This window comes from Conger conger, chromosome 3 (genome assembly GCF_963514075.1).
Source record: "Conger conger chromosome 3, fConCon1.1, whole genome shotgun sequence".
NCBI classification, from domain to species: domain Eukaryota; kingdom Metazoa; phylum Chordata; class Actinopteri; order Anguilliformes; family Congridae; genus Conger; species Conger conger.
In genome coordinates, this window is record NC_083762.1 from 73,831,886 (window position 1) to 73,856,885 (window position 25,000).

General features: G+C 48.2%; 1 protein-coding gene across 3 annotated transcripts in view; it reads left to right on the forward strand.

Moving 5' to 3' along the window:
* The window catches only part of mgat4b (alpha-1,3-mannosyl-glycoprotein 4-beta-N-acetylglucosaminyltransferase B), a 107,666-nt gene that overhangs the window by 79,404 nt on the left and 3,262 nt on the right, over positions 1 to 25,000 (forward strand). For all 3 annotated transcript variants that reach the window (XM_061236174.1, XM_061236173.1, XM_061236172.1), the window contains exons 8-14: positions 3,406 to 3,481; positions 6,714 to 6,828; positions 16,085 to 16,215; positions 17,220 to 17,327; positions 20,245 to 20,438; positions 20,783 to 20,861; positions 22,892 to 22,979. In XM_061236174.1, the coding sequence (XP_061092158.1) occupies positions 3,406 to 3,481; positions 6,714 to 6,828; positions 16,085 to 16,215; positions 17,220 to 17,327; positions 20,245 to 20,438; positions 20,783 to 20,861; positions 22,892 to 22,979 (791 nt within the window). The remainder of the gene's footprint in view (positions 1 to 3,405; positions 3,482 to 6,713; positions 6,829 to 16,084; positions 16,216 to 17,219; positions 17,328 to 20,244; positions 20,439 to 20,782; positions 20,862 to 22,891; positions 22,980 to 25,000) is intronic.

Below are 25,000 nucleotides of genomic sequence, written 5' to 3' on the forward strand. Positions count from 1 at the left end.
GCCACGTACTCGTTGAACGAAAAAGGAAAAGGGTTGTTTTTCCTTAATAGAGAAAGGTTACCTGGGCACCATGAATCACAGAGGCCTCTGTGAATGTTGTGATTACAGCTGGCCCTTTCAGGTTGAACCATTCCTGTCTCCTGGTAAGTACGTGTCATTTGGCGCTGGCGTTCTTTTTTCACCGTTTCGCAGATGAGAACACTCTGCTCGGTGATATGAGTTAATGCGTGGATGTTTTGACATGTTGTCCAGGAGAACACACTGTGCTGGCTCGCTGCCGCGTGTTGGCAGTGACACAGAGCAGAACCAGGCAACGCCGTTTGTTCAGCTTTTCAATGCAGTGTTGTAAACAACAAAGGTGCCGAAAGATGTATTCATGTAGTTGCGGTGTTGATGTCGTCTTGCGGTGTTGATGTAGTCTTGTGCGGTTCATGTAGTCTTGCGGTGTTGATGTCGTCTTGCGGTGTTGATGTAGTCTTGCTGTGTTGAGGTAGTCTCGTGGTGTTGATGTAGTCTTGTGCGGTTGATGTAGTCTTGCGGAGTTGATGTAGTCTCGCGGTATTGATGTAGTCTTGCGGTGTTAATGTAGTTTGTGGTGTTGATGTAGTCTCGTGGTGTTGATGTAGTCTCACTGTGTTGATGTAGTCTCACTGTGTTGATGTAGTCCCGCGGTGTCAATGTAGTCTCACTGTGTCGTTGTAGTCTCGGGGTGTTGATGTAGTCTCTGGGTGTTGATGTAGTCTCTGGGTGTTGATGTAGTCTTGCGGTGTTGATGTAGTCTCGCGGTATTGTTGTTGTCTTACTATGTCGATGTAGTCTTGGGGTGTCGATGTAGTCTTGCGGTGTTGATTTAGTCTTGCGGTGTTGATGTAGTCTTGCAGTGTTGATGTAGTCTCTGGGTGTTGATCTTGTGTTTGGTGCAGGGGGTGTTTGTCCTGAGACACTGGGTTGTTTCTGAATCGGCACACGCCCCTCCATGCCTTCCCCCCGATCAGACAAAGCCTTGACGACTCAGCGCAATCAACACAAAGGAAGAGCCTTTCTCCCGGAAGAGGCCGGAAAGCTGTGTGTTCTCCACACAGTTATGCTGACTCTTAAAGCCGAACCTCACTAATCCATGAGCGCACGTTCTGCCTTTTCTCATCTGGGGTCATTATAACAGACTACCCACCCGAGCAGGGCTCCCCGGTGCCTGATTATCCCTGCTGAGATGGTCTGGTTCACCCGGCGCCAGCACGATCTGAAGTTACGCCGTGAGTTTGGAAGTCAGAAGTGTCGTTAAGGAGCGCCGCCCGCCCCTCCGCTGTCCCCGGGGCTTATTTATGCCGCTGTCGGGCGTGGCGGCCCCGGAGCCGGCCCGAGAATCCATCAGCCCGGCCCAGTCACCGGCAGTGATGTGTGTCTGAGAGATGGGGGTGCAGGGACCGTTGAAGGCCATCGCTGGTGTAGGGCGAGAGGCCGTTACGGACCGCTAGTGCACTTGCAGAGAGATGCGTCTGTCGTTATGTGTTAAGAGAGGTGAAGCAGGTGTCTGTAGTTACCTGTCAAGAGAGATTTAGCAGATGTCTGTAGTTATGTGTAAAGAGAGATGAAACAGATGTCTGTAGTTACCTGTAAAGAGAAATGTAGCTGATGTCTGTAGTTACCTGTAAAGAGAGATGAAACAGATGTCTGTAGTTACCTGTAAAGAGAAATGTAGCTGATGTCTGTAGTTACCTGTAAAGGGAGATGAAACAGATGTCTGTAGTTACCTGTAAAGAGACATGTAGCTGATGTCTGTAGTTGCCTGTAAAGAGACATGAAGAAGATGTATTTTGCAGTTATCTTTAGAGATGAATCACATGTCTGTAGTCATCTTTATAGAGCGATAAAGCTGGGTGTTACATATGTACGCATATGAAACAAGTTACCTTGACTATAGTAGGGAAATGAAGCAGTTTAGTACCGCAGTTTTCTGGAGTTGTGCACTGACATCATGTTTTGGGTCTAACCGCTGGAGGGGCATTTAAATTCTTTCCTAATTGTTTGAAGACAACTAAATTCCACAGTCACTCACTGAACTTGTTACATGAGGCCAGGAGCCCCTGAATCTGAATGTGTGTTTATGTTTTTGCGATCCTGAACTTGTTCTGTCAAACTTCAGAGCTGCACATCGTGTGCCTGACTGGACCACAGCTAACTGAAGGAAGATGAGGAGTATATTAAAAAAAGGATGACTGTTTATGTTTTCAGCTCAGCATGCCTCTGACGTGTGTGTGTGTGTGTCTGTGTGTCTGTGTGTGTCTGTGTGTGTGTGTGTGTGTGTGTGTGTGTGTGTGTGTGTGTGTGAGTGTGTTTGCGTGATACGCAGCTCTGTTTAATTCCTCATGACGCATAGTGCGACCGTGTTGTAGTGACTGTTACTCCACTCTTATAATGATTCCTCATAGTTTCACATCCCATTTCATAAACAGTCCACCGGAGTTCAGCGCGCTGGTTTCTCTGCGGTGGTTGCGTTGCGTTCGGGACGTCCTGCTCTGTGATGGAGCGATTGGCCCCCTTCCCTCAGTCCGGTGCCAGAGTGCTCGCGCGTGTTCGCCCCGGTGTTGTGTTACGCTGAAAACCGCAGGCCAGATCGCATGCACCGCTTCTCCCCTTGAATAAACGGAACAAAAATGAGAGGAACCCAGTTCCAGAGCGCACGCGGGCAGGCCACTCAGGCAGGGTGAGAGACACGTGCACGTGCATGCTAGTGCCTGTAGCTCACATCTCACATACAGTCTATTTAAACAGCTGGATGCTTACTCAAGCAGTTCCACTTAATTACTTTGCTTTAGAGTACAACTGATTGTGCTCCGCACCAGAGTGAGAACTGCAACCTCTGGGGCTGCAAGGCCAGTTCCCTAACAGTGGCACTACACGACACACACTCTCTTTGCCCTGCTCACAATCATACACGTGTGTAGTGGTGAAATATATGGCCTGATGTGGAGGTGAGGAGAAGGACTATGTCTGGGTAGGATTTGTCATGAACGGTGAAGAAGAACATTCTGGAAACAGTGAGGTAGTACATCCCTTAAGTAAAACAATGATCGGAAGGCTTATATTTCCACTTATTTTATTTTGGCACGCAGTAAAAGTAACGGAACGCTAATGCCTTTCGGGTAGGACGGCCTTCATCCGAGCATATAGGCTGTCCTCGCCAAAACGCGTTTTAATGTGTGCCAAAATAAAATATACAGTGAGTATTCTCTTTTTTGTTCCTATGCTTATGCACTACCTCACTCACTTTTGATTGCCAGAGTAACCGTGTGATTTTTCTTTTGGGCTCAGCACGCTTTTTTCTTCAGTGTTCTGGAAGCGGTGTTTCCCACCGCATCGATCACACGCGCAGTTCGTCTGAAACCTCTCCCCTTTCTTTCTCAGGTGGCGGACGAAGCAGAACTTGGACTACTGTTTCCTCATGATGTACGCCCAGTCCAAGGGAACCTACTACGTGCAGGTGAGAGACTCTCTGGTTGTGCAGCTATTTGTTCCTTTCCCTCTCCACCACCTGAGCATTCTGGCACAAAATGGCTGCCGTTGCATCACCCAAGTGGGCACTGCACATTGGCAGTGGTTGAGGCGAGTTTCCCCCTCATCACTGTGAAGCGCTTTGAGTCTGAGAAATATAAATGCAACTTGTATATCTTATTTATGTCACTACTGTATGTGCAGCTCATATCCTGTCAGTGCAGGTGCCTGCCACTAGGGGCAGTGTTGGGGTTTTCAACAGTTTTATCTCACCTTATGGAACTTAATCTACAGAACTGGTATCATTAACTGAATTATTAACTTCATGTTTTATATATTTAAATTTGATTAAATATTATATTTGGGAAATTCCTTTTGCATTGTTATCGTAAAAGGTATAGGCAGTTGATGATGAAAATATGCAGAAATGTGTGTGTGTGGGCAGTGTTCTTGTAGGTGGCTGTAGAATGATACATCTGAGTGGAAATCCGGAGATTTCCGTGCCAGTCAGGACACGGCGGTATTCGCGGGAGCTGGTTTGCGCATTGGCCTCTTGTGCCAGTCAGGACGCAGCGGTCGGTATTTGCGGGAGCTGGTTTGAGCGTTGGCCTCCCGTGCCAGTCAGGACACGCTGGTATTTGCGGGAGCTGGTTTGCGCATTGGCCTCCTGTGCCAGTCAGGACGCGGCGGTATTCGCGGGAGCTGGTTTGAGCGTTGGCCTCCTGTGCCAGTCAGGACGTGGCGGTATTCGCGGTAGCTGGTTTGTGACACTCTGTTCTGCGAGATGAAGGACTCTTCGCCTCCGCGTCTCCGGTGACGCGTTTCGGAGGAGCCGGCTCCGTCGCGGGGGTGGCAGAGCGAAACTGACGGCGGGCGCCATGGCGCCTCCCTGGGTCCGATTCCCACCGCGACCTTCCTCCAAGGTCGCCGCTCCGTCTGCGCTTCTCCGAAAACGAGAGGGCGCTCCTCTCCTCTCAGCCTGCTCAGGGCGCCCTCTCCCAACGCGGAGGGACGCGTCTGTAGGCTACTGTTCTCTGGACACAACCTAATTGCCGAATGTGTAGACCACCGCAAGTTCATGTATCAAACTGATTAGCATTAATTACATTCATTTTGATTTAGCACAGCGACTCGTGACCTTGGAGTTATAAGGTTCTATCTGCATTTTGAGTATTTTTGAGAGAAAAGGCTTCACATCCTAACACGGCTGAATTGAAATGCAGGGGAGTTCTTCATAGATCAAAATGACAGACACCCTAACAGTACTCTGAATGTAAAATATCAAAATCCTACCAAATAGGCCTATAAACAATATATTTATGGCTCTCACTCATTTTTGTCAAAATGTCAGTTAGAACCTTATAATTCTATCAAAATGCCATTTTGACAAACACGGGTTATTTAAAAGAGAAAGGTTGGGTTGTACTTGCTTGTGCTGTTTTTTGGCAAATGGTATAAGACATGCCTTTCTGCAAGAATTCTGCCTCAGGGCCAGTTTGACTATGTGCTAATTTAAGGGGTCAAAAGTTGCGGGTTTGTTTTTTTGCTATCCGGCTTTGGTAATTAGATGAAAAGGTTAAGAAGTGTAATCCCTTTGTTCTGCTGTCATGGTAACGCATCCTGTGACTGCGCTTAAAGGTCCGAGGGCTTCTGGGATGTCATGTGATCATGTGATCGTCAAGCATGTGCTTGTGATATTCTAGTTTTTTTGTTCCCCTGATATTTGGTCGTTTTAAAAAAAAAGCCACTCTGTCGGTTGGAAATGCCAAAGTGCCCCTTTTCTCAAAGTCCGCATCGTTTTCCCCAAAAAGGGAGCTTTGACCAACCTCACTTTGATATTGACTCAGGGCCTCTTGGGGTAAAGTGGTAACTTAGGACTGCGGTCCTGGGACTGCAGCACTGCTAATGCTTCCACAGCACCCTAGCCTGTACCCTGCTGAGCATATCTGATCATCTACCCGGGCGTTTTTTAATGGTTTTAATCTGCCCAGTCGCGAAGCATAGCCCTGGATCCCTTTGGAGAAAGCCCTGCATAGAGCACTGTGTGTTCTGGCTCTCCTACAAACTCTCCGTTCAGTTCCCTCCCTGTGCAGGAAGGCAAACTGAAACTGACAGTGGCTCATTTACGGTTTTTCTCAGCTGTCTGCGTCTATCCAGTTTCCACCCGGTACTGTGTCACTGTGGATGCTGTGTCTCATCAGGAACTTGTGTTTGTGTCGTTTCCAGACACTAGAGCAGTTTTGAAGGAGCCGGTGATGTCATTCTTACATACAGCCTGTGGTGTGTGTATGTGTGTGAGTGTGAGTGTGGCAAAAGTTCACACGCTGTGTGTATCGTGAACTGTGGGTTCTGTGTTGTCCCTCAAAGAAGGGACCTCTCTCTAGTCAGTCACAGAACTGAGTAGCCCAGGAACCAGTTCACTCAGATCCTTGACCTTTCTCCCAGACTACCGCCAAGGTTCGAAAGAGGAGTCAGGCAAATTATGACATCATGGATGTGACATCATGATTGAGCACACAGCTCATTGGTCTAATTAACCACAGGGAGCTGCCTTATCCACCATTTTAAGCCCCCTCCTTACAACGAACTCACGGCAAATCCCTGGCAAAATTCACCCTGCTTATTAAAAGCATACGCGATAGCCATCTGTCCTGATCAAATGTTTGTCCTTTTGTTGTATTTTATTCCTGGATTTACGTGTTTTGGGCGGATGATTTGATTGGCTTGTAAACATGTGGAACACATCAGTGTGTAGTAACACCACGGGTGGAATGTGCGTGTGCGTGTGTGTGTGTGTCTGTGTGTCTGTGCGTGCGTGTGTGTGTCCTTTTGGATTTGTCTCCAGAGGAAGCAGTTTTTCTTCATTACCCTCCTTGTTTTCTGGGAGCACTGGAGTGGTAACGGGCTGGGCAGAGAACAATAACATCACCGGCAGTAAACCATCACAGAGACGGAGAAAGCATTGAGCTAATGCAGCCGAGAGCCCACAAGGGCTAGGCCTACATGCATTTAAACCACTGGAAATGATTAGATGATTCTGCACAGTATTAAATAAGTGCTAAATGATTCAATTATGCAGCTGAATATTAAATAAATGTACCACTTATTTACTAGGGTATTGGAGCATTGTGAGTAATACTTCTATTGTGGGTCTCAATGGCCTCTCTCTCACTCCATCCTCTCTCTCTCTCTCTCTCCCACCCTCCTTCCCTCGTTCACAGCTGGAGGACGACATCGTTGCGCGGCCAAACTATTTCACCACGATGAAGAATTTTGCGCTGCAGCAGCCCTCAGAGGATTGGATGATCCTGGAGTTCTCCCAGCTGGGCTTCATCGGTGAGTTTAGCCGCAGCCGCTGCGGAGCGCAGAGCACAGAAAGCAGTGTTCCGTTCCGTCATCAGGGATGATCACCGGTGAGAAAAACAACGCTGACAGGGGGAGAGGGCCAATTGGGCACCAGAGTGCTTACTGTTGGGTGGAGGTTGGTGGAGAAGGGTTGGGTGGAGCAGGTTGCAGTGTGATATATAGAGTGCGCTGTGGCTAGTGGGGAACTAAAATGGGAGCTCTTTGAGGGAGGTGGGTGGTTTTAGCACATTGTGAGTGTGTCAGCAGCACTTCACTAATGGCCCAAGTCCTGATGTAAATAAGAAAGCAACACATTTGAATTAAAACCACTGCGGTGAATTGGTCTCGCCTCCCAGGATTTTGGCTGACTGTTAGCTTTTTGGAATACATGCATTGGCTTTTTTTAGTCTGCGAAAATTTAGGAAGACATTCATAAAGTCGGCGGGATAGAAAGAGGTCATGTTTTGCTGTGGGCATGTTGCTCTTTGGACACCACGCCTAGCCTGCTTTTCAGCCCGAAAAACAAACAGAATCTGAGTCCTCCCAAATCAAAACAGCTCTGGCCATATCAGACACGCTAACATCGCCCTTCGGCTGAACTGCTCTCCGTTGCCACAGCGACCTCTGTGATGTCACTCCCAGCAGCCGGTCACAGCTGGTCCCATGTGGCCACTGAGGCTGGAGAGAGAATCGCATTCAGGACAAAGATCAAAAACATTTCGCCAACAACAAGCCCCTTCATTCCGGGCTGTGTATAAATAAAAGCAATCGGCTTTTTGTTCCTTTTTTCTGTCCAGGGAGACCGTTTCTGCTCCCAAGCCAAGTTTTCCAAAGTGTTGAGAGTCATGTGTTCCGTTTCAAATCAATGCTCTTTTTTTTTTGTAATTGGCAAGGTCGGACCGGAGCTTGAGAGGGCTTGTTATTTTTAAATAGCTGATGTCTTTTGACTTGACCCCTGACCTCTGTCATCAGTCAGCATCCAGAAAGGACTTTGGGGAAAATTGGGAGTGGACACAGGGCCAGTGGTCTTGTGATTGTATTTAGTAAACAAATGTATGACTGCAGATTACCACCCCTCCTGACCCCCACCCCACCCCACCCCATCCCCCAGGCCCAACGCCATGCTGAAATCAGTTTCAGATGAGAACAGGGACAGGGGAAGGAAGGGGGAGGGATTACCCGGAACATAGTGCATCTTTCTCTTGTGGGAAAATAAAAATGTTTTTTTATTATTACTATTATTATTTGCAAGGGGTGGGTAGAACAGAACCTTCCGCTTCCCGCATGTTTTCCACTGAGGGAAAACTGAGGAGAGAGGAAGATGAAGAGAATGAAATTGTTAATTAACGCGGAGCCCCGCTTGTGCACTTGAACACGGAGTCCTCAGCCGAAGCTCGTCTTCTCGTTGGGAGACCTGAAAAGCCCCGCAAGAGGAAACGGCGAAGCAGTCTTCAGAAGATCCTTTTGCCCTGGGAGCTTCTCCTGCTAATGCTTCCACAGCTGTTTGGTGCATTCTGGGATTTGCCTGTAATATCTGCACACAGCTTGGCGGATTTCAGTCTGCCAACTTGGCAGAAACCGGTGTGCAATATTAGGTTCTTGTGTGATTGACGTGTTGGTCTGTAAGAAAGGAGGGATGTTAATGTAAATTCTGCTAATCGTTTGGCGTTCAATGAGGCTTCCTTTGTAGGGTTTCTGCACACACACCCACACACACACACACACACACACACATATGCAGGCATGCACTCACATTCTCTCTCTCTCATGCGCACACACACACACACACACACACACACACTCTCATATATTCATGTAAGCGCATACAGACATACAGGTTTACACTCATTCCCTCTCTCTCTTTCTCTCTCTCTCACTCGCACTCACACACACACTCACAAACACACACACACACAGTTTCATACCGTAAACAGTCTCATGGATTAGTACATACAGTATATGCCTAGCATCCTTGGATTAGGCCCTGCTGGTGAGGCTTTGAATGTGTGTGTGCTTAACCTGCACACTTCGGCAAGGGCCAGATTTACGCACACGAAGCTCGCTGTGCAAAATGCGGCTTGACGAGGGTGTGTTGCTGCGGTCGTTGTCTGCCTGAAATTAACGCCTTATTTACAGCTCATTACTTAAATCAGCGAATGGGACTGCCTGCAAACCACGTTTTGCGATTTGTTATTAAATAGCGCAGTTAAAACAGGTGTTTAGGCGATATCCATCCATCGCCTGCCCCATAAGAGGCTATCCAGTACGGGACCGAATGTGTACATATTCCAGCTGTGGCGGCTATTGTCATTTGAATTAAACGCGAGATGTTACGTCGTAATTAGCTTGACTATTGCCGGGTTGGAATGGGAACATTGTGTGGGAGGTTCCAGGACATCGCTTATTTCTCCCAGAAGCGTAATTATTTGTACGGCTGGGTGTTTGTCACAGAAGTCGCAGGTGATTTTCTTTTTTTTGGCAGTCCCTTTAATTCCCCGTTTCTTTTCCGCGATTGTTTTGGAGGATAACTAATCAAAACAAACACGCGCTTTTTCTGCGATGGACAAAAGCGATTAAAAACAGCACATCACTGCATTTTACTAGCGGCAACACTGATTTTTTTTCAAGCTTCAGTTACTGTCACTACGGTTGAGCACGTTATTTCAGTCGCTTCCCTCTGCTTCGCATGATATATTGATTAATTTAATAAGGCTGTGGCAGACACCCAGCCTTAATTATTGCTTTGCTTCAATCGTTAATTAATATTTACTATTAATAATCTGTTTGATGATTTCTCGCTCTGGGGGTTGGATGTAGTGCGATTCTTGTTGAAAGATTATTTTAGTGCTTCTTCGAAGCCTACTTGTGTGTCTCTGTCTTGTGCTCTTTAGAGGCGGATAAATTTCACGCACAATTCGACCCTCGTTAATTGCGTGAACTTTAAGTAAATTAAACAGAATATATAATCAGCAACACTTATAATATCTCTGCCCTTTATTTGCATTATCCACCCTTAAATGGATATGCATTAAGCGCATCTTGCGATGACTCGCCTAGATCACACACATGCTGCGGTTCTAGCCCTGTGCGCCCGTTTGATACATACAACGCTGCAGTGCGATGTAAACATATCATCTCTACAGCTTGCCCAGGACAGCAGCTTATGCTAGGCGCTTAATGTCCGCAATATATAAAACAGATAGGTGTGACTTAGCCTTTCTTACACCCTGGTGGTCTACACAGGGGATTGAGTGCAGTTATGGGTTCTTCTGGACACCTCTCAACCCCTGTCAATAGGAAACCTTTATGAAACCAGTGGTCCCATCTGCAGAATTCAGTTTTTTAAGAATGCTTTTTTTTCCCCTCAGAAATTCTAAACGAGTGTTCTAGAACCAAGTTGCTCCCGGTTACTAGCAGCGATTGTTACATCAGCATTAGAATGTTCGGTTAAGAACATATTTGTGACCCTTAAAGGGTTTTTCAGAGTCAGGGACTACGCTGCGGTCAGTGTACTCAGTGTTCTCATTACAGCGCGCGTGCATCGTTGCGCACGAGGAGAACCGAGCCCTGAATTTATCGATACCCCTTCAACCCCCCCGGGAGGGGGGGGGCGACGACGGCAGCGCAGAAACATAGCGGCCTAGAGGCATGCATCACGGGCTGAACCTGCGCTCAGGTCTTAGACGTGTCGTTAGTCACGGCCGTCGGTCTGGTTTTTTTTTGCCCGGGAGTTTTAATGAGCGCGTAGGGGACTGGGGCACACTGGTAATGGATGCCGTACGGTGCAGGTGGCTGCGGGCTGTCTGGATGTTCTCATTAAGGGGCCTCATAACCGGGGGAAAGGCTGGAGCGGCCCTGGCCGTAGAGAGCTCCGAGGCTGGCTGGCGTGTCACTGTAATCCCCAGCTCCTGTCACCGGCCGGGCGGAGAGCCAGGGTGCAGTGGTGCGTGTATTCCCCCCAGAGCATTCCCATGGGGCTTAGCTCTCCATCCCGATGGGGGGCAGGGGGGTGTGGAGGATGCATTGGGGGATGGGGGGATGGGGGGGAGGGGGGGGGAGGAGGTCCATAAAGGATCTTCTCTGGTAACCTAATCTCTCCTGAACACATGTGCAGTTGTAAAGGCTCAGTACACCAAAACACAAACATTCTTTCTCTCCTGTATACATGCAAACACAGATACACTTGTATACACCACAAACACACCGCCCAAGCCACCACCACCCCCCCCCCCCCCCATTGCCATCAGTCTCCCTTTCACTTACCCATAACTGTCATGGCTCCTCTCCTCTCTCTCCTCTCTCTCTATGTCTCTGTCTCTCTTGTCTTTCTGTCCCTCTCTGAATCATACAGACACTCTCTCATTTTCTCTCAAGCAGAGACACACACACACACACACACACACACACACTCAGGTCTATGAGGAGCCCATGTCCTCTCAGTATTAGAGTTACTCTGTACTGGGTCCCTGCCGTTCCCTCTCAGGGAAGCACAGGGCTTCTCCCGCATTAGAGTTACTCTGTACTGGGTCCCTGCCCTTCACTCTCAGGGAAGCACAGGGCTTCTCCCGCATTAGAGTTACTCTGTAATGGCCACCGGCCATAGCCCTGGTGAAGGCTTGCTAACGCTACTCCTGCACCTCTCTCAGGACCATCTCTTGACTGCCACAGCTCGGTCCAATTATGGTCGGAGTCTCGAGCCAGTAGAGCCAGTATGTCCGCTATCCAGCCCAGTGACAGGGCTCCTGGTTCTGCCAGCCATTGGTCTCAGCATTATACACCTTCTGAAAGACACCGGCGCCATTTTGTTTCTGTTTCAACTCTACTCCGTTCAGCTCTAAAGAGGCGGGCGCCCTTTCGTTTCTGTTCCGTATTCAGCCTGGATTCGCGTCTACCTCCGTTAAAGAGTCGCGAAAAGCGCTGCTTGAACTCTTTCTCCCATCATCATCCTCAACCTTTATCCTCCTGCTCTCTGATTGGCTGCGCGTCTGTGGGGTCTTTGTGGCGGGGGTGTGCGTTTAGCCGGCTCGATGCGCCAGGTCTCTTAAAGAGACGGGCGCCTCTGCGTGTGTTCGCTTCCTCTCGTGGCTGTCTTTGTGAGCGTCTCGACACGGCGGCCCCAGTAAACGCAGCGGCGGTGGTAGCTGGCAGCGTGGGGAGAGGTTTGCTGGAGTCGCTTCCCGTTTGTGACTCATTGAAAAGGCAGGAATGAAACGCTGTAAATGACGCCAGATGGGAGCTTCCTCCTTGGCTGTCAGATTGCCCCCAGACCCGCGCTAATACGAGCTGGAAACTGTCACATTAGGCACTTCACACTCTGAGAGAGAGAGAGACGGAGAGAGGGAACAAGGGAAGAAGATGAAGAAAGAGAGAGTGGAGGGGGGAAGGGGGAAGGGGGAGGGAGAGAGATAGTGAGAGATAGAGGTAGTGAGAGATAGTGAGAGATAAAGATAGTGAGAGATAGAGAAAGTGAAAGAAATAGAGATATAGATGGTGAGGTGGAGATAATGAGAGACGGAGATTGAGAGAGACAGATAGAGAGAGAGAGAGAGAGTATCCTTGCTGCTCCCAGTCTCCTTGAGTTAGATTTATAAAAACATTTAGATTTACAGAAAAGCGTGATAATTGGATTGGGCTTCTTGTGGAGTCTCATGGTGCCTGTCAGGCCCCATCTGAAAGGCTGCAGCTTACCGCCATTTCAGAGAGGAGCAGGATGCCAATCGGCACGCTGTGGCCGCATCCGTCCGCTCGGTCAGCATCTGTACATCAGCAACCAGAAATCCCAGGAATCCTCTCCCGGATAATTGCTCCAAATAGGGAAGTAATGTATAACCTTTTCAGCCCGTCGTCAGTTATAAAGTGTGTGTTCATCGCACGTTAAACATCAGACTCGCATTTAAATCACCAGCTAATTATGCACCGTGTAGATCATTAAGTGTGCATTGTTTATGACTGAACGCAGGACTAAAAGCTCTTTTCTCCCCTGTGTGTAGCTTGGGTATTGAGTAATTTCTTTTTCTAATTGGCAATTAAAATGATTATGGGAGGCCCCTTAATACCGTCTCTGCCGCCGTAGATGGAGTGGGTTCTGTCAGATGTGATTTGGCGTAATGGCGGCCGTGTGAAAGATAATCGAATTGCCCTGCATCAGCAGGCCCCGCTCTGGTGTTCCCTGGTGTTTACAGGCCCCTGGTGTTATTTCAATTCACCGTCGGATGGAGGGGTGGCCAACCAGCACCGTTTCTGAAATTCGTTCGCTTCTGCGTCTGCACATAGCTTTTCCCCATGCGAATACGGGGGTGGCGGGTGGGGTAGGGGGGGGTTAATTGATATTGTTGGACGTGGATGACTGCTCGCTGGAACATGCAAACCTCACACAGAGGAAGACTACTGATGCGTAAAATGTCCTGATGACTTTGGGAGGCGAAGGTGAGCGAAAAGAACTCTTAATGGAATTAAGGTAATCTTCCAGGATTAGGCCACTGGGAAAACGGCATTATAAAAATGATACATTACCGTGGATTAGAATTAAAATGATGAATGAGGTTGTTAGAGTGCGTCTCTGTTCTCTGGGCTCAGATGCACAGAGTGTACAGACTGGCAGGGACAATGAGACGCCTGCTGTCATGTGACCACAGACATGCAGTGGAGACTTCACCCATTCAATCGTTCACCCTCTCATTCGTCCATTCATTCATTCACCCTCTCATTCATCCATTCATTCACCCTCTCATTCATCCATTCATTCATTCACCCTCTCATTCATCCATTCATTCATTCACCCTCTCATTCATTCATTAATTCATTCACCCTCTCATTCATCCATTCATTCATTCACCCTCTCATTCATACATTCATTCACCCTCATTTGTCCATTCATTCATTCACCATCTCATTCATTCATTCACCCTTTCATTCATTCATTCATTCACCTTCTCATTTGTTCGTTCATTCATTCATTCACTTATTCATTTATTCATTCATTAATTCACCTTCTCATTTGTTTGTTCATTCATTCATTCACTCATTCATTTATATACCCTCTCATTAATTCATTTATTAATTAATTCACCTGCTCATTCATTCATCATTCATTCATTCATCCTCTCATTCATTCATCATTCATTCGCCCTCTCCTTCTCTGTTTACTCTCATGTGTTCGTGGAGCTGCTTATCTCAGTCCCCTCCGGCGTCATCAGAGAACATGGACGTTGAACACAGACATCGATTCCGTTTCCTGTTTGGCTGTTCAGCTCCCACTGCCCACCCCTGACCGGGCGCTCTGTCACCGCCTGTTACTCGGGGAGGGTTTATGGATGTGTGTGTGAGAGAGAGAGCGTGAGAGTGTGTGTGTGTGTGTGTGAGTGAGCGATTGCATGATGTGCATGTGTGTATCTGTGAGTGTGTGTGCGTGTGAGTGATTGCATAGAGTGACCTTGTGACCAAGCAGGTTCCCTGTGTTTAGGGTCTGGATCTGTAATGTGTCTCAGTAGACAGGGTCACTGTAATGACACAGTAACTGGATGATACATTACATTGCAGTTATTTAGCTGACACCTGTATCCAAAGCAACTTGCAGTTGATTAGACTAAGCAGGGGACCATCCACCTGGGAACAAAGGGCCAACAGCGGCATGGCTCCTGATCCCGGTCATGTGCCTTAGCCACTAGGCTACAGGCTGCCCCGTGTGTCTCTGATGGGCATTAGGCTGGAGATGGAGGAGAGCTGCTGACACACACCGGTGTGGGTAAAGAGCTCCACCTGTCCTGGCTCTGCCTCTCATCTCCCTCTCACACTGACAGATGAAAGAGAGGCTCCTGCTGAGGCTCTGCCTGTCACAGCGTCCGTCTGGAGACACACACACACACACACACACACACACACACATCAGCCATGAAGGTCAACAGTCTGCCCTCACTCACCAGACTGGATCATTACGGAGTTACGGAGTCTGACCACTACTGTGTGTGAACGTGTGTGAGAATCTGCGTGTGTGCATGCCTGCCTGTGTGAGAATGTGTGTGTGCGCGCCTGTGTGTGTGTGTGTGTGTTCCCTAGCGATCTTGTGGTGACGTTCCTAGAATTGGCACCTTGCTGTTTGATGTGTTCGTATTTGCATTTTGCAACTGTTTTGCTTACTGTTGAAACATGTTGTGTTTGTGTTTTCCCCCAGTGCAGTGGGGGCATTGTGTTTGTGCGTTTCCAGTGAGATAAGGGTACTGTGTTTGTGTGTTTCCTGTGGGATAGGAGCATTGTGTGTGTGTGTGTGTTTCCAGTGGGATAGGGGCATTGTGTGTGTGTGTGTGTGTGTGTGTTTCCAGTGGGATAGGGGCATTGTGTGTGTGTGTGTGTGTGTGTGTGTGTGTGTGTGTGTTTTCAGTGGGATAGGGGCATTGTGTGTGTGTGTGTTTCCAGTGGGTAGGAGCATTGTGTGTGTGTGTGTGTGTGTGTGTGTGTGTGTTTCCAGTGGGATAGGGGCATTGTGTGTGTGTGTGTGTGTGTGTGTGTGTGTGTGTGTGTGTGTTTCCAGTGGGATAGGAGTATTGTGTTTGTTTGTTTCTGTGCACGACCTCCATAGAGGTCAGAGTTTCCGAGTGACTTCCTGCCTCAGCTCGGTTCTCTCAGTCAGAATGGTGATGGCGTCGGCTGTGATTGACAGGTGGTCGGGGCAGGGCCACGCCCTCGGACCAGTCGTCCGTGTCCCAGAGTCACTGGAGGGGAGCAGGAAGCGAGCTCGGCCGTCCTGACAGGGGGGTTGTCCCGGGGGAATCGCCGCATAAACAGGCGCTCGACCCTGGGGAGGTCTATCGACAGGCCTTCAAGACATGGGGGATCTGTCCGGCCGAACCAACCCTATCAGTCACACACATGTCCTGAAAGAGACTGGCAAGGGCACTTTAATATTCCTCAGACTAAAGGCCCGTCCACAGGAACAATAACGAACTCAGGTGTGCAGCAGCAACTACAGTGACGAGCGATATCCTTGGGATCACTTTCGGAGCGTTATTTGTTTTCCTGCAGCAGGAAAGGATAGAAACGCTGACAGCCAATCAAAATCCATCCAAATTTACTAGGGTGTCACATTCAAAATGGCTATTTACGGAATGTTATCATTCATCAGTGTGGATGCTCACGTCGTTATCGTTATAGTTATCATTTATGATCATATTTGGCTAAGAGCATCTGTTTAGTGTCTGTAATGTAGTGTAATGTGATGTGTCTCACTGTGCAGTCTCTGTGCTCACTGCAGGAAAGATGTTTAAGTCCCTGGACCTGTCCCTCATCGTGGAGTTCATGCTGATGTTCTACAAGGACAAGCCAATAGACTGGCTGCTGGACCACATCATGTGGGTGAAGGTGTGCAACCCGGAGAAGGACGCTGTAAGTGCAGGGGTCACGGGGTCACGGGGTCAGGGGTCGTCTCCCTCTCAGCAGTTGTATTTCTGGTTTTTTCTCTTATCTTCAGCATCCAGCGCGTAGCTCACAGCAGACAGTGTGCCATGCTGTGCCTGAACGCTCCTGTTTCACTCAGCGCTCCTGTTTCACTCCATGCTCTCATCTTGTTTTTCTGTGGCTGGTTTTGTCATCTCTGCTTTCCTTCGTCTAAATGGAGGAGGGAAAATAAATTGTTTTTTCACCTTCCCCTCACCCCTGCTCTTTCTCACTCCACCCACATTCTCTCCCCTTCATACCTTTCCTCCCTCCCTCCCTCTCTCCCTCTCTCCCTCCCCCTCCCCCCTGCTCTTTCACACTCTACCCACATTCTATCCCTCCTCATTGCCCTCTCTATCTCCCTCCCTCCTTACTTCTTCTTCCCTCTTTCCCTCTCCCCTCCCTCCCTCTCTTCTCCCTCCCCCTCCCTCCCTCCCTTTCCTTCCCTCCTTCTCTTCTTCTCCATCCCTCCTCCTCCTGCTCTCCCTCCCTCCGTCTCCCCACATCTCCCTCTCCCCCTCCCTCTCCTCATCACTCTCTCCCTCCCTCCATCTCCTCCCCCTCCCTCTTTCCCTCTCTCTCTCCCTCCCTCCCTCCCTCTCTCTCCCTCCCTCCATCTCCTCCCTCTCTCTCCCTCCCTCCCTCCATCTCCCCCTCCCTCTTTCCCTCTCTCCCTCCCTCCCTCTCTCCCTCTCTCTCCCTCCCTCCATCTCCTCCCCCTCCCTCTTTTCCTCTCTCCCTCTCTCCCTCCCTCCCTCCCTCACTCCCTCTCTCTCCCTCCATCTCCCCCTCCCTCTTTCCCTCTCTCCCTCCCTCCCTCCCTCTCCCTCCCTCCCTCTCTCCCTCTCTCCCTGCCTCCCTCCCCCCCTCCCCCCCCGCTCTCCCTCCCTCCCTCCCCCCGCTCTCCCTCCCTCCCTCCCCCCGCTCTCCCTCCCTCCTTCTCTCTCCTGTAGAAACACTGTGACAGGCAGAAGGCGAACCTGCGGATCCGGTTCAAGCCGTCGCTCTTCCAGCACGTGGGCACGCACTCGTCCCTCGCCGGAAAGATCCAGAAGCTGAAGGTGAGGAGGCGGGCCCCGCGGCCAACAAGCGCGGCTCCCGCGCGCGGTCACATGATTAATGCATGCGCCTTGTTAATGCGCTCGGCTGCGTTTCCCTGCCGTTTACAGTGCGGGGGGGTCCTGGCAGCAGCGCCGTCTAATGAGTTACACGATTGAACTGTTGATGGAATGCTGATCCCAGTTTGACGCGACCTGGCCGTTATCGCCTCTGCTCTCTTCGAGAGAGGACTGAGTTCCCTCTCTGTCAACATGCGGATAAAATCGAAGATGTATATTCAATTTTATTTTGAAGTTTGACCCTTTAATTATGCCGGGGCAGTGGCCGCAATTATGCTGAATCGGTTCTCCTATGACTTGCGCTACTGTAGCTAACATTAGGTAAATACTACTTTTTATTACTATTATTTTAAGTTTGTTGCTTAAATATTTCAGAAGCAAATAAGCCACACCATGCATTTTTCCTCCACGATACATCGCTCACTGTGTGTATTAAGTTAAGTTAGCCAAAACCAGATCATGTTTCCATCGGCAGCTCAGTCAGAACTAATTGGAATGATGTCAGTACATTAGAAATGGGCTCTGTCGAATGTGTAAACGTGGTCGTACGTGAATGTTGTTAGATGCAGGCCTGTTTGGAAGTGATCCAAAGCCAACTGACTCTTGAAATGCAGACATGGATATTTCATTGAAGGCAAAACTTGATATGCAAAGACGATATCAGTTGACTGTGAAAATATGTAAAATAGACAAAGAAACCTAAGAGAGAATGATTCATTGTGTATCATTGTATGGTTTTGTTCTCATGTTTCATTCTTTTGATTTGAGCCAGGGAGTTTACACTCCTTATCTGTTTATTTGTGTTTATATGCAAATCATGGTCTTCATATTTGGAATATGAGAATTATATTTTTTTGTTTTCTGAAGAGGATTTAATCATGTTCACTGGTTTGGCTATTGGTATTCCTACAGTGGAGCCCTTTCATGAATATCCGATAGCTTTAATTATGTTTTAGTTATCTGCAAGTAGGCGCCTTTATGATTACAAATTAAATAAATTAAAACAGCATCTGTTATATCACTCGCAAATTGTGAAATATAATTTTTGATCAAGCTAGGCAGCAACTAATGCCCATATTTTGTGACAAAAATTGCAAGGAAATATAGGGAAGAGAAATTATTACATAATGGCTTATATAAACATTTCATAACCCAATATTCTGAAGTGTAAACATTTAAAGTATTTATCTAGAGCGCATCCCTACAGTGCACTGAAATGGCACATAGACTCTTTATAAAACCTTGTTAAGACGTTTCTAACTTTATTCGTTTCTCAGCTGTAAGAACACAGGCCCAGGCTGGAGCAGGGTTTCTTTAACATTCAAACTGATCAGAACATACACTGCACTGCTGAGCGCTACAGTGTTATTTTAAAAACGTCATTATTTATCTTTCACAGAAGAATTATTAATCATTTATTAAGTGGGCGGTGTGCAAGGAAAGGGTTTGGAATCTGTGCGTCAGTGAGAAACTGAATGCGCTGCACTGTAAAAAATGTCGGTCTTAACAAGCGCTTTTAGTCTTGTAATAAGACTTGAGATCTTTTTCTCTGTCTCATGTAGAAAATATTGGCTGGTTTTAAGTTACCATTTGCCTGATAAGGGGACTGTTCCCTCGGCAGATTTTGAAATCCTGTCTTACCTCATTGGCAATTATTTGTTTTTGGTCTTATTTAGCAAAAAAGTAAATGAAATAAGATTTTAATCTGAGATCGACTGGGTCGCCGGGGAAATTCACTTACGTTTTTCTCTTTTCCCTGTCTTTCACTGCAGCTCAGGCACACATAATACAATTAAATAACAGTTTCATGGTTTGTTCTTGTAGCTAAGCCTGTTCTAAAATAAATTAGCCATGGCTTGATGGTGAAGGTAAACTAAAGATATGAGTTAAGTAGCTAAGAGAAGGGACAATCGGCCAACATATGCTTCGGGTTAAGTCTCAATATACACTCACTGAGCACTTTATTAGGATACACCCTACTTATTTAATATACACCCTGCTTATTCGTTGCAATGCAATGTGACCTCGGTGATTTTGGCCGTGGAACGGTTTTTGGTTAGAAACTGCTGATCTCCTGTGATTTTCACACGCAACAGTCTCTAGAGTTTCCAGAGAATGGTGTGAAAAACAATAAACATCCAGTGAGCATCAGTTCTGTGGCTAAAAATGTGCTAATGAGAGAGGTCGGTGGAGAAGGGCCAGACTGGTCAAAGCTGACAGGAAGGTGACAGTAATGCAAATAACCGCACATTACAAACAGTGGTTTGCAGAAGAGCACACAGCGTGTCAAACCTCTAAGTGGTCAGGCTACAGCAGCTGAAGACCAATAAGTCTAAAAAAATAAGTCTAATAAAGTGCTGACTGAGTGTAAGTACTAAGATACTTGTTAAGATGGCTCGAGTTTTGGGTGTTGCGGTGTAGCTCATGGGTCTCTATGGCGGTGTGTGGGCTGTGTACCTGCCTGCTCCAGGTTCTCCCTGCGTGGGTCTTCACACGGGCAGGAGGGGCTTTTTTCCTCCTTCAAGGAGACGAGGGCTGCCAGGAGAAATCTCCTCCGAGCAGCCCGCGCGTTAATTAACCTAACGAGACGCGGGAATTATCAAATGGCTTCCCTCAGAACGAATGTTCAAAGAGCTGACAGGGAGACCTCTCTTTCATCATCATCTCTCTTTGAGAAGAACGAAATGAGCTTTAAATCTTTCACAGGAAGGGAAGGCTGCTCGTGTAAGGCCTGACCCCACTCCGTCACTGAGAGAGATTGATCATGTCCTTGTAGATTGCGGCTTATTTAATTTGGAGATTTCCATAAGACGTGTGTTTGTAACCCCCCCCCCCACCCATATGTAATGGTTTGTTCCAGGACAAGGACTTTGGGAAGCAGACCCTGCACAAGGGTCACGCCAACCCCCTGGCGGAGGTGACGACCAGCCTGAAGACCTACCAGCACTTCACCCTGGAGAAGGCCTACCTGGGGGAGGACTTCTTCTGGGCCTTCACCCCGGTGGCGGGAGACTTCATCCGGATCCGCTTCTTCACCCCTGTGCGCATCGAGAGGTGAGCGCCACGCCCGCCGTCGCACAGAGCCGCTGACACCGCTGCACGCTGTGGAGTACGACTCGTGAGAAAATGTAGTTGCAGCAACGCTAATAATAGCGAACCGTAATTTATGTACATAACTTAAGCCTATGACAGTTGCGGTACATAAATATCGCCCCATAACAGTTCCATAAATGATGCCTATAACTGTCACACGAATGGTGCCCGTAACAGTTATTAATAATAAAGGAAATAATGAGTGCCGCATAAAGCTTGTTATGAATAAGTCCTCCTGTGTATCCCTGCGCCCCTCTCCCACCTGAAATGCATTTTTGTTTTCTTCCCCTCCCTGATTTCTGCAGGTATTTCTTCCGCAGTGGAAACATCGAGCACCCGGGTGACAAGCTCTTCAATACCACCGTGGAGGTCATGCCTTTCGACGTGAGTCTACGCTGCTGTTCTCCGTCTGTGCCACTAGGGGCAGCAGAGCTAAGGGGCCTGTGTGTGCGATTCTACCCAGCGTATGATTTATCTCTGGCATTTCTGATTCCGTTACATTTCATTATTCCCCATCTTTCTCCCCCTTTGGATGTGGCCTTGCCCTCGTTGGATTGGAAAGCAATGTCAGCGAAAGACTGTTCCCCTAACTCTAGATATTTCAGATATGCCCAGCTGGGATTTCTTTGGGAGTAAAGCTGGATGAGAGAGAGAGAGAGAGAGAGAGAGAGAGAGAGAGAGAGAGAGAGAGAGGGGAGAGGAGAGGAGAGGGGGACAGAGAGAGCAGAGAAAAGAGAGTAGAGGAGAGAGTGGGGGCAAGAGAGAGGTAGGGTGTGTGTGTGTGAGAGAGAGAGAGAGAGAGAGAGAGAGAGAGAAACCGCATAATAGCTAAAAAAAGATGTAGTGATTTGAGAGTGATTTCAGCAGAGGAGAGAGAGAACGAGAGAGAGCGAGATTGAGTGAGAGGGAGGGAGAGAGAGAGAGGCATTATAGCTGAGAAAAGATGTAGTAAATGCTCATATTTGGTTCTGGCAGCGGGCTGGTGTTTTGTTCTGGCCTGGCGTGTGGCGTTTCATTTCGGGCTGAACACTTATTCCACTGCAAGATTAACGGCTGGCTTCAGAGAGCCTGGCACCGTACTCCCTGCGGTTTCTCTCCCTCGTTCACCCCCGGAGACCCCGGAGAGTCTTGTAATTCCGGCGAAAGAGTGTTTAATCGCAACGGGGACGCGGCACAAATTGCTCCGCTTCTGCCGCAGGGTGATTTGGGTCTAGGTTCCGCAGGAAAGACCGTCTGCCGCTGTCTTGTACACCTTCCGTGTAAACGACGGGAAAAAACGGGCCGAGAGACACGTTCGTCTTCGGGGGGCGAGGACGCGCGGCCTCACTGAACCAACTGGAGGAGAGAATATTGTTCTGCGGAGAGATGTAATGAAAATGAGATTAGCTGAAAATGTCACATTTTCGCCGCGATGCCGGTACTTGGGGGAACATTTAAAAACTGCTGCTGGGAGAACATTTCTGTTTGGCAAATGACAAATGTGTCTGTCGCGCTGAAGGTCGGGCTGTCTCCTCCTGCCTGTTTGTTGGCGACAGCGTAAACTCTTGTTTTGTTGGATCTGTGGCATGGAGCACATAAAAAGACATTAAAGCACAGAGTCCACTTACTTTGGCTGTCAGATCCAGTCAGTGCATATAGGCTGTAAGTATACAGAGCCTGTCAGTGCACACTGGAGGTCATTACATACAGAGAGCCAGTCAGTGCACATTGGCTGTAGGTACACACAGAGCCAGTCAGTGCTCATATGCTGTAGGTACACACAGAGCCAGTCAGTGCACACTGGAGGTCATTATATACAGAGAGCCAGTCAGTGCACATTGGCTGTAGGTACACACAGAGCCAGTCAGTGCACATTGGCTGTAGGTACACACAGAGCCAGTCAGTGCTCATTGGTTGTAGGTACACACAGAGCCAGTCAGTGCTCATATGCTGTAGGTACACACAGAGCCAGTCAGTGCTCATTGGCTGTAGGTACACACTGAGCCAGTCAGTGTACATATGCTGTAGGTACACACAGAGCCAGTCAGTGCACATTGGCTGTAGGTACACACAGAGCCAGTCAGTGCTCATTGGCTGTAGGCACACACAGAGCCAGTCAGTGCACATTGGCTGTAGGTACACACAGAGCCAGTCAGTGCACATTGGCTGTAGGTACACACAGAGCCAGTCAGTGCACATATGCTGTAGGTACACACAGAGCCAGTCAGTGCTCATATGCTGTAGGTACACACAGAGCCAGTCAGTGCACACTGGAGGTCATTACATACAGAGAGCCAGTGCACATTCGCTGGCACTTATTACACTCATGGCAGAAAGTCATCAGAGTGCTGTGTGTGACTGCGTGTGTGCGTGCACGCGTGCATGTCTGTGTGTGTCCTTGCACATGCTCAGTTTTGCTCTTCTCATCCTCACAGAACATCCAATCAGAGAAGGAGGCTCTGAAAGAGGGGCGGGAGAAAGCACCTAAGTACCATCGCACAGAAGATGGTTTCATTCGCATTGGTAAATCTCTCCCTCTCTCTCTCTCGCTCTGTCACTCTGTCTCTCACTCTTTCGCTCTCTCTGTCTCAATTCAATTCAAGTTCAATTCAAAATGGTTTATTGGCATGACAAATTAGTTCACTTGTATTGCCAAAGCTTGGATGAACAACAACAAACGAATGAAAAATACATGAACAGTAGAGCTCCAGAACTCTTACAGTGAGGTAACAGTCTCTGTCTCTCTGTGTGTCTCTGTGTGTCTCTGTGTGTCTCTGTCTCTGTCTGTCTCTGTGTCTCTGTCTGTCTCTCTCTGTCTCTGTCTGACTGTCTCTGTGTCTCTGTGTGTCTCTGTGTCTCTCTGTGTCTCTCTGTGTGTCTCTGTATGTGTTTGTGTGTCTATGTGTGTCTCTCTGTCTCTCTATGTCTCTATGTCTCTGTGTGTCTCTGTGTGTGTGTTTGTGTGTCTATGTGTGTTTCTCTCTGTGTCTCTGTGTGTGTCTCTGTGTCTCTGTGTGCGTTTGTGTGTGTTGCGTTTGAGTCCTGAGGGTTAGTGTGGAACTCCAGCTCTCCTACAGTGAGGCTGCAGGCCCGGCGTTCTCAGGGCAGAGAGCAGCATCAGTCACACGTGGCTCTGGCCCTGGATTTGGTGCCGTTTCTCCCTGCCTCAGTAGCAACAGCGCCGCCAATCCAGTGGCTGTCCTGTCTCTCAATTACACAGGTTGCCACAGCAACCATTGACTTGAAGCTCCGTCTCTTTCCCGAAATGTGTCGATGTGAAAAGTGTTGTGAGGACCATTTGATTCAGCCCACCACAGCTTGCAGCCTCTAACACCAGACATCCAGGAGCAAGGACACTATCCTGGAATCTCTCTTCAGCAGACATTGGCCTGATTCAATTTAACTTAATGATTATTACAGTTATTAAGGTCCTAGCAAGTACTGGAATTCTATTATTGTATTACTGTTATTATGAATAGGGTGTCCCAGCAATATCTTCTATTCTTATTCGATATTTCTGGGGAAATAGAGATGCAGACAGACTGCTTAGTCAGGTTTTTTCCTGGGAAAAATTCCTGACGTATTGTGCCTGCTTTCATTCATGGATTGTCAGAAGGCAGATCATCAAACTGCCTGGAAGAGGCTCACCCTGTCCACAAATCCTCACATTGGCTTTCTTATCCCTGCCGTCATATCCTCCAAAACACACGACCAAAACCTTAAAAAAACAGGTTTCACAGCTTTCATTCAATGTAAAAAAATATTAATATTTTGATGCGTTATAATTTTTATATTCGAACAACACCATTAGGATTACTCAGTGTAATTACAAACTAATTTCGTGATACAGGCCCCAGGTGCTTGTTGTGGCTGTGGTACATCTGACACTTGTGGATGAACGCACGAAAATGTGTGATATCTCATTAAGGTCCTCTCATTGTGATGCTGTGGCACATCATTGACATAAGTGGTATACCATGTGACGTGAATTAGCTGCGACATTGTGTTCTATCGCATTGTGTAGGCTCCCCCTCCATTGCCTTCATAAATGATTATGAGCGGCTGCATATCCCTTTTTTAAGCAGTGAAAAGGCCTAGATGTGACAGACCGGGTGTCGGGTAGTGTGACGAGCGCACCGTGTAATCGGAGGCGAGGCCAGGTTTGCAGAAACAGGATCGTTGTTTATTCGAAAACGGTGGCTCATTCCGTACAAAACGAACGGGATATCAGGACCGTGGCCTGGCCTGCGAGGTCCGGATGTGAGGGGAGAGACAGGACGAAGCCAAACAGCTTTTCCGTACAGGCGCGCTCTTTTACAGGGAGACGGAAGATTCACACGAGTTAGGGGTGACTAGCACCCCCTGCTGGGGGATGGCTGTAACGCGGGCACAGGAGGGGAGTGGTGATTTCTGTGCTCTGAAATGGGGATGAGAGTATACCTGGGAACTGAAGAAGGTTTTGCTTGTACACATGTGGTGTTGTGATTACATGCATCAGGCTTGTTTTGTCATACTCACGGTCATCGACTGTGTGTGCATGTAAG